The sequence below is a fragment of the Eleginops maclovinus genome, chromosome 1 (assembly GCF_036324505.1).
Source record: "Eleginops maclovinus isolate JMC-PN-2008 ecotype Puerto Natales chromosome 1, JC_Emac_rtc_rv5, whole genome shotgun sequence".
Taxonomy (NCBI): Eukaryota; Metazoa; Chordata; class Actinopteri; order Perciformes; family Eleginopidae; genus Eleginops; species Eleginops maclovinus.
In genome coordinates, this window is record NC_086349.1 from 23,075,718 (window position 1) to 23,085,116 (window position 9,399).

Here is a 9,399-nt window from a genome sequence, read left to right on the forward strand (position 1 = left end):
GGGAAACAGATTAAAACTACAACTACCAGGATGAGCATACCGACAGTTTGGACGAGGATAAAAAAGCTGGAGAGGAGAATTTCTCCAAGTGGCCCACAAGTGATTCAACTACAGACGCCGTTATTTGTATTTTAACCACCAGTCCCTGATAATATCAACTCTTTCATGTCAAAACGTAGATATTTACAATACCAGTAATGCTAGCTAACGTCTGCCACTGGAGACCAACGTTGATGCAAATTAAGTATTTAACAGATGCTTCAGTACTGAAAATAGAAGCAGTAAAAACTGGTGAATTAAAAAAGTAAACACGGATCAGCCGACAGTGAACGTTAGTATTTTCGAAACGAGTGAGCCGTGTAACAGGTAGAATGGCGCTGTCGGGTTCATGGTGGATGTAGTGTGTGTATGTCGCCCCCTTGTGGTTAATATTGATAGTGTTGGAGGATTTTTAAAAAACGTTTTACTTAATTTAACAGGACATTTACAAAACACGACAGGGAATACAAAGGAAAAGGATAGTAATCAATCGACAATTGTGGAAAGTATGCAACAACACAGTCTATCATAAACAATAGTGGTACCTTTTATTCTGAAAATGAATAGAGAAAATTATACAGGTCTACGTTAAAAAAATAAACAATAAGAAATAGAAACAAAGAATTTATATTTAACATTCTGATCAATAAGGAGAATTCTGAAAATATATTGGGACACATATACATAAATAGAAACAACCAGATAATTAAATGTTTTGATCGTTTATTGTTATAAAGTATTTCAGCGACTTAAAATGCCTGGTTGGCAAAATGATATTTACTTCAAACAATCACAAAATAAACAGTATCAGAAATGTTTGCCTCCAAGCTATTCATGAAATAAAAACATGATATATTTCAAAGTAAATTACGGAATAATTACACAACTATATGGAAAACCCATTGTGAAACTGAACAAAACATATGTTTAGGATTTTGAATATGAATGAGTTTATTTTAATCCAAACAGCATGTATGTTATTAGTGTTTACATCGTACATTCTAAACTGCAGTGCACTGTAAATTAAAATCCAGCTGGAAGAATATTTAAACCCAGGAGAAAAAAACTACTTAGATCCCACTAAGAAAACTGATATTGAATTAACCTTTCTTTTAAGGGTCAAATGATTCAGCTTCTGAGTAAGAACATATGCAAAGATCCACCCTCAAATGTATATTTTGTGTAGAAAATTCTTGGAGGAAATATGCCATGGGGAACAAGCTATCTATCTAGGCCACCATTGAGGCTAGATTTTAAAGTTACCATGGTAACACGAAGCTTGCTTGAAGGACTCCACTGTGCTCAGATCTTTGTCTCGGCATCCTCTGGTTAAGAAAATGAATAAGAGTCTCTTTCTTCGTGGATTAGTGAAATTGGGTAGACCAAGATAGGAAAGTGGTTTACACACTGCCACCAGGATATTGGATGTCTTCTCCTGCCACTATCTGAGGAAATATAAGTAGAAAAAGACATAATGTATAATCTCATGGTATAGATTTTGAGAGATATGAGAAGTATGTTTATCCTGCTATGGCAACCTAAATATGCAAAACAAAGCCTGTGTAGCATTGTTAGATCATCCTCCGTCAGAGGGGAACGATACATTAGATTTGAACATCCATTGTTTCCTATGCTTTGAATGCAAAATTCCAAAAAAGGTAAATGTTAACTTGCACCTATGCAACAAATTGCACCTTTCTGCTCACACTTAGGACAGTAGCACACTACCTTATTCATTACTGCAAAAATGCATGTTTTTAAAGATTGCTCCTTTATTTTTGCACTGTTCTGTGGTTCCAGTTGTTGTTTATTTGTGCTCTGCTATCTTTTTTTTACAATAAAAAAAGGACTGAACCGAGAACTGATACAGAAATGATTCTATATTAACGTTCACCAATATCACATTACCATAACATGAAATGAAACACGGTAATAAACAGTTTTTAATTTCATTTTACTGTACAATATTTAATTTTACATTATGTTCTTGTATATATCATGTTCCATTTACTTGTATATAGACTTCTTCTTGCTCTATTTTTATTTAATGTGTATTCACTTGCACATCTTGCGGCATTCTCTTGCACTTTTATATTTATATTCTGTTATTTATTTCACTATTTCTATTGGTTTTATTTGTTTTATGTTCTATATATATTAATGTTGCATTGTTGTAGGAGCCTCGGACTTGAGTTTTTCATTGTCATTTCTACTCTGTAGCTACTCTGCATATGACAATAAAGTCTTTGAATCAAAGTCATGCTTATATTACATTATTACCACCTGATTTGGCACAACAGTTGTTTTGGTTCACGATGCCAAGAAAGCAAATTGCAATTGAAACAGAGAGAGAGAGAGAGAGAGAGAGAGAGAGAGAGAGAGAGAGAGAGAGAGAGAGACCCACACACACAAACACACACACACACACACACACACACACACACACACACACACACACACACGTTGGCAACATTGTTTCTTTTAACTTTCATGCCAATAAAGCCCCTTTGTATTGAATTGAGAGAAAGAGAGAGAGAGAGAGAGAGAGAGAGAGAGAGAGAGAGAGAGAGAGAGAGAGGGATTACCGGGGAGCGCGCAGCACGCCCCCGCTGCCCCAGTCTAGTCCATCCATCCCCGTGGAGAGAGAACCATGACAGCCCGGTCAGTGCAGTCCCTCTCCGGAGCCCTGAAGCTCGTATTCAGCCACCGGTTAACCAGGGTAGGACCAGTCTCTAACAAAAGAATCAACTGTTGAAGTGCAATGTTTTTCACACATTTGAATTGGTTTAATACTAGTTGTTTTGGTACAGCAGCTATGAGTGAAGCTAAGCTGATTAACAGTTGGTTAGCCCAGTTAGCTAACGAGGCTAACCAACTGTTAATGTCGCTGTCCTTCAGCACCACTCTGGTGATCCCTTCAGAGAAAATGTACTTCAATTTATGTAACATTCCTCCTTTTCTCCAAAGCGAGATAAGGCTGTAAAGGCATACTCTATCTGCTCTTTGCAGTCATAAATTATTCAGGCAGTAATACAACAGGTAGCTGACTGTGTGTGGAGCAATGGGGGAGACAGTAATCAGAGCTTTTAGTTAATTAAAAGTAGCCAAAGCACAGTGTAGAAATACTCTGCTACACATAAAAGTCATGCATTCAAAAGCTTAAAGTACACAAGTGTGATCATCAAAGTACCAAAAGTAAAAGTACTCATTATGCAATATAATGTACGCTATATCACTGGACTATAATTTATTAATGTGTTCATTTCTAATGCTGGAGGCCTAGCTGTTAAAGGTTATTTTAACCACTGCAGGCTAACTCGAGTCATTATAATAATGATCAGATCTTTGGTTTATTTTCTATTTTGTATTAGTATTCTGTATGTGCGACGCAACCAAATGTAGTGGAGAAGAATTACAAAGTAGCATAAAATAACACTCAAAAATACAACAGCTAAAACGGTCCTCAGTACAGTGTTATAGGTTAGACTTGTTTTTTATCACGTGGTTTAAAATAATAAATATTTTCTGCATAAAGCTATATTTGTTCTGTGTTCACAGGTTAATGGAGCAGCAACATGCACTCAGAGACACAAGTCCTTTTACGCTGTGAGTTGTTCAGGATATAAGAAAACATTTAAAAGAAAGAGGTCTGTCACGCACACCTTGTGTACCTCACGACCTTCCTCACTGGATACCCCACTGTTGTTGAGCCCAAAAACAAAATACATTTCCCTCTTAACTGTGATGCTATTTAATCTAGATTGTTTCATGTGAATTGCCGAGCACACCTGGCTACTCATGGACCAGATGTGTACTTGATGGGGGTAGTTTAGTAGAAAGAAAATAGACCCTTTATGAAACTCCTCACAACTATTCCATATTATTTACTTCTGTTAAGTTAGTACATCTAGTTCCATTATATTTTAAAGAGAGCAGCCAATTCTATTTCCAATATCTCCAACACTCGACAACTCACTCCCAAACAATCTAAATTGATAAAAGCACTGCGTGTCAGAGGAAAAATGCATGTGCACAGGAGTACCAACACTGTTTTGTCTCCTCAATGTGCTTGTGATGTCACCAGGAAGCTGCTGATCAGCGTGCTTCAACCCCTCCCCTCCTCTTTGTCCTACTAACCTCCCTGTTTTCTCTGCTCCGTTCTCCATCCACCCACACCAGGCCATAGTGAGTATGGCGGCTTACTTCACCCAGACACGCGTGTTGTGTTATTAGAACTTTTTAGTATAGCAAAAAGGTTTCAAGTTGGAACCAATGTCTTTTTAAAGTAGCTTACTGCATTTTTGTAGGGGATGTATCTACTGGGTTGTATTGGGGGGAGTTTGACTTCCTGTTTGTGTGTAACAGCCTCCACCAGCACGGTATGGAGGCCGGCACACCGTGACTCTGATTCCCGGAGATGGTATCGGACCAGAGCTCAGCAAACACGTGTGTGAACTGTTCCGGTGAGAGGGATCTCTTTTTCAGGGAAGACTTGACGCAGATGGTGGCGATGTCCGTAGTGACTTAACGAGAGGAATTGAAAAGTCATGGAGATCTTAAGAAATCTGCTGGTTATTCTTTACTTTTGGATTCTATATGATATTTATTTCTACTCTACCAATTCAGGTTCTGCTGTGTGCCGGTGGACTTTGAGGTTGTCAATGTGGACTCAACGAAGGACTCAGAAGATGACATCAATAATGCCATCATGGCTATCAGACGCAACGGAGTGGCACTGAAAGGTACCTATTTTGAATGTGCATGTTCATGAAACATGTTGATACAAAAAAATCAACGAGTGTAACTCCAAACACAATTCTAGACATTCTGCTGTATCAAGTGGTGTTATGTCTCTTTTTTTAGTTGTCATAATTCAGGTGTAACTTTGTTTGTTCATTCAGGAAACATTGAGACCAACCACAACCTGCCACCATCCTACAAGTCCAGAAACAACCTGCTGCGGTAAGTTCTCAATATTTCCCAGCTTTTCATCAGATTTGCAGCTGCAAACTCATCTCTCTCCGTCAATATAGCATGTATTGCTTCATTAACTACATCATCAACACCCTCATAAAATGTGGCAAATTCCAATTTAAAAGGACCAGTGTTAAATCTTTGGCTCTTAGTGTTTGTTCTCATATTCCTTCTATCTGCCTCTTCATTCATTATCCACCTTCCTGTCTCTGCAGCACCACTCTGGATCTGTATGCCAATGTGATGCACTGCCAGTCTCTACCAGGAGTGAGGACGCGCCACACCAACATCGACATCATGATCATCAGGGAGAACACAGAGGGAGAGTACAGCAGCCTGGAGCACGAGGTGTGTGTGTTCATAATCGCTCTGCTGCTGCAAAACACAACATCCTAACTAAATCGGTTCTACTCGTTCTCTCTGTGCCTTTGCAGAATGTACCGGGGGTTGTTGAGTGTCTGAAGATCATCACCAGGACCAAATCTCTACGCATCGCTGACTACGCCTTTCAAACTGCTCGCGCTAGTGGCCGCAGACGAGTCACTGCTGTGCACAAAGCTAACATCATGTCAGTTGAGTCTCAAATACATGTTTTCATTCACCTTTTTCTATAAAAATGTGTTAATGTGTGTGTGTGTGTGTGTGTGTGTGTGTGTGTGTGTGTGTGTGTGTGTGTGTGTGTGTGTGTGTGTGTGTGTGTGTGTGTGCGTGTGGAGCAGGAAGTTGGCTGACGGCCTCTTTCTGGAGTGCTGCAAGGAGGTCGCCAGTGGTTACCCCGAAATCACCTTCGACAGCATGATTGTGGACAACACCACCATGCAGGTAGTTACGCCGTGTCTGCACACTGCCACTCAAATACGCGGAGTCTCCTCTGGTATTTATGACTGGTTGGTGAATGACCCGCTTCAGAGAAAATTTCCTGACGTTATGTTTTATATGTGTGTGTGTCAGCTGGTCTCCAGACCTCAGCAGTTCGATGTGATGGTGATGCCCAACCTGTACGGGAACGTCGTGAGCAACGTGTGCGCCGGGCTGGTCGGGGGACCGGGCCTGGTGCCAGGAGCAAACTATGGGACGGACTACGCCGTGTTCGAGACGGTGAGGGGATTCACATCCTAGTTTTTCACGAGATTCAAGAGCAATCGTTGACACTGCAATTAGAAACTCCTCAGCTCTGATTGGTTGGATATGCACTAAAATGCATTGTTGGCCATGCCATCAGGAGCAATACAAGGTTCAGTATGTTGCCCAAGGACACAGCTACATGTTGACTGCAGGGACTGGGGATCGAACCATGACCTCTCTACTGCCTTGAGCTTAGCGTTGGTGACGTGGAGCCATGCGACTGAGGTGTAGTTAACTCATACGTCACCACTGCCCCTCTCTATTCAACATGCTCCTCTCTGTGCAGGGCACCAGGAACACGGGGAAGAGCATTGCTAACAGCAACACGGCGAACCCCACGGCCATGCTGCTGGCCTCCTGCCTGCTGCTGGACCACCTGAAGCTGCACGCCTATGCCAGCATGCTGCGCAGGGCCATCCTCTCCACCGTCAGCGAGACCCGGGTACGATCTCAGCACACGCTCCATCATCTCACTGATGACAGGTTAGCAAAGAACACTGACTGACTGCTCACGTTTTTTTTTTTCCTGCAGCTGCACACGGCTGACCTGGGGGGCCACGGCTCCACCTCTGAGGTGGTGCGCTCCGTCATGAACGCTGTTCAGAGCACCGGGCCCCTGACGCTCAGCATCTAGAACAAACACGCAGTGAAAGTAAGCCTCTCCTCAGAAGGTCCTCTATGCAATTTCATAATATTATAGTTATTTATATTATTTATTTAGTTATACTGAAATGAAACTGTAACAAGAATCTATGCAATAGTTTTATGTAGAATGGTTCCTGATCTGCACTTCGTTTGCATTGATACTTTACCTGAAAATACCGTAATGCTGTATGAAACACAACACAACTCCTTTTACAATCTTTTCCATATCTATTAGTTTTTATTTATTATGAAACACAGCTGTCTACTGAAACTCAGCTGTCCTACTACTGAATGTGCTGGGCTGCACTAAATGCAAAATAAATATGAAGCGTGTTCGTCTGTTGTTCATTATTTTGTTTTTAGAATGATCTGTGCTGGATCCATCATGGATGCAGCAGTGCTGGTGTAGACCACAGGGAGGCCTCCTGGTCTCCGGTTACCTCCACCTTCAGTTTGTTATGACTGAGATTCAGGAGTAGTACTATTTGTGTTTATTAGCAGCTATAATAATAACTTCACATGTGTTGTACATTCCACATAAAGTTGCCGCCCAAAGAGCTTTAGGGTTGAGAAACAAAATATCTAAATTATACTGAACTTATTTTGATGTATTTTTCTTGGGTATTTCTGTGTTGTGCTGCTTAACACACTACATTATCCACATACTTTTTTACATTAATAAAAAAGTATAATAATTTAAGAGCTGAGGAAGTAAGATTACACTTCCTTTTCAAGCCAGATATAAAAAAGATAAATCCCACATAAATAAAAAATGCTCTACGGCAGTGGTGTCCACACACAGGGGGGTATATCGCCTCATAAGTTGAGTTATAAGTTATCAAAATCAATCAAATGTAAGTCAATCATGCTTGATATTTGAATGCTTTAAGAAAAGAAACAGAACATCACAGCTCTCCACAGGGTTTGATTTATTTTGTTTCAAGAACTGTAAAACAGAAGCCTCAGATTGCTTTTAATAAAGGGAAATATGAAGGGTATATTTCAGGCTCCTAATGCAAATAAGTTATTGGACTTTTTCTCATTAACTAACATTATTAGAATTTTATCAACTTTAATTGACTTAATTTATTTAAGAAGTGGGCTTCCTAACACATGAATAATGATGTGTAGTATAATTGTACATATATATATATATTTAAGAAGTACAATATAAGAAAAGCAGAAGTTTCAGGTGGGGGCCAGTTTAGCATTTATATGTTTAGCATTTGCTGAGAGCCAATTCAAATTGACAACGGGCCACAGTTAGCCGTAGTTTGGACACCCCTGCTCTAAGGGAAGGCATGCCCAAGTTTTTTGTAGTAAGCACTTTATATTTATGTTCCTTATTTAACAAAAAGGTAAAAGTAAGACGACTTTTGAATCCTTGTCATTATACTTTTACTGCCATCTCACAGAAAATATATCTGTGCTGGAGTTTGTATCGCCTTCAACTGATTCATCTGTTGGGACATGTCCTCCACTTAGATGTCTCTTGCAATAATATGGATCAAAAGATGAAAATATATCAACTGGTGTCCGTCAACGTCCAGTCCATATATTTAATCCCAAACGGTGAACAGATCTCGAATGTTATGACTTTGTTGTCATTATATTACAATTATATTCTCATATGTTTTGAACATGAGCAGAAATCTTGTCAAAAACAGTTAGCTATTTGAGTCAAAGCATAATTACATTTAAAGAAAGACTCTAGGGGGAGGCATGTTTAATTTCATGTTGTAAACAGATGTATTTGATTTCATTTTTAATTCATTTAATTCCTGTCCCTCAAAGGAGTCTTCATTTGTCCTCACTCCAAATGTTGAACCCAATAGGAAATCGGTTTCATAATAGTGTCAAAACATGACCAGCTTGTGTGTGAGTGTGTGTGAGTGTGTGTGTGTGTGTGTGTTTAGTGTCGTACAACGGGCCCCTCGATAATTAGAGGCTTCTCCCGAAGAGGGAGCAACAGAGGGGAGGCTAACAGACTCCAGCAGAAAGAGGGGAGGAATGCAAGAGACAGTGAGAGAGAGAGACGGAGGAGGAGGAGGCGTAGGAGGAGGAGGAGGAAAAGAAACGGGTGGGAAAGAAACTCTCCTCTCGCTTCTGGCCTCTCATTTCTCTCCACAAACACCCCATCTGTCACAACATCCCTCTCCTCCCTCTGTGGCAGTATCACACGTACCCATATCAGTTTAATGTGTGTGTGTGTGTGTGTGTGTGTGTGTGTGTGTGTGTGTGTGTGTGTGTGTGTGTGTGTGTGTGTGTGTGTGTGTGTGTGTGTGTGTGTGTGTGTGTGTGTGTGTGTGTGTGTGTGTGTGTGTGTGTGTGTGTGTGTTTGTGTGTGTGAGAGAGCTCTTTGATCAGACAACATGAAATCTGATTTGATCTGCTGTCCTGCTCTGAACGTGGATCAAAGTAGGGCTAATGTGGTTAGTATGTCAAATAAATAAAAAAAATCTGAATTGCATTAATCCACCGCTGCAGCCGGGGCATCACATCCTTTGATCAACACACCCTCCCTTCACACACTCTGAAACAAAGACCCAAAGAGAGGGAGGGTGGGTTGAAAAAAGAGGAGGGGGGAGATGGGGAGACAGGAGTCAGCAGCGTGAG

At 40.5% G+C, this 9,399-nt stretch overlaps 1 protein-coding gene across 1 annotated transcript; it reads left to right on the plus strand.

Moving 5' to 3' along the window:
• Positions 1–2,662: 2,662 nt before the first annotated feature.
• On the plus strand, positions 2,663–7,106 carry LOC134862746 (isocitrate dehydrogenase [NAD] subunit gamma, mitochondrial-like). The gene is made up of 11 exons (XM_063880820.1): positions 2,663–2,758; positions 3,598–3,645; positions 4,405–4,502; positions 4,666–4,781; positions 4,941–5,001; positions 5,229–5,361; positions 5,448–5,581; positions 5,733–5,835; positions 5,965–6,111; positions 6,425–6,580; positions 6,671–7,106. The coding sequence occupies exons 1-11, from the start codon at positions 2,690–2,692 to the stop codon at positions 6,770–6,772; spliced, it is 1,167 nt and encodes a 388-aa protein (XP_063736890.1). The 5' UTR covers positions 2,663–2,689; the 3' UTR covers positions 6,773–7,106.
• Positions 7,107–9,399: the final 2,293 nt, after the last annotated feature.

Bases quoted from the DNA above. Each gene is read 5' to 3' on its own strand.
- LOC134862746 (XM_063880820.1), top strand. From the start codon at position 2,690: ATGACAGCCCGGTCAGTGCAGTCCCTCTCCGGAGCCCTGAAGCTCGTA. The intron at 5,362-5,447 runs GTGTGTGTGTTC...GTGCCTTTGCAG, and splicing joins ACAGCAGCCTGGAGCACGAG to AATGTACCGGGGGTTGTTGA. The intron at 6,112-6,424 runs GTGAGGGGATTC...CTCTCTGTGCAG, and splicing joins ACTACGCCGTGTTCGAGACG to GGCACCAGGAACACGGGGAA.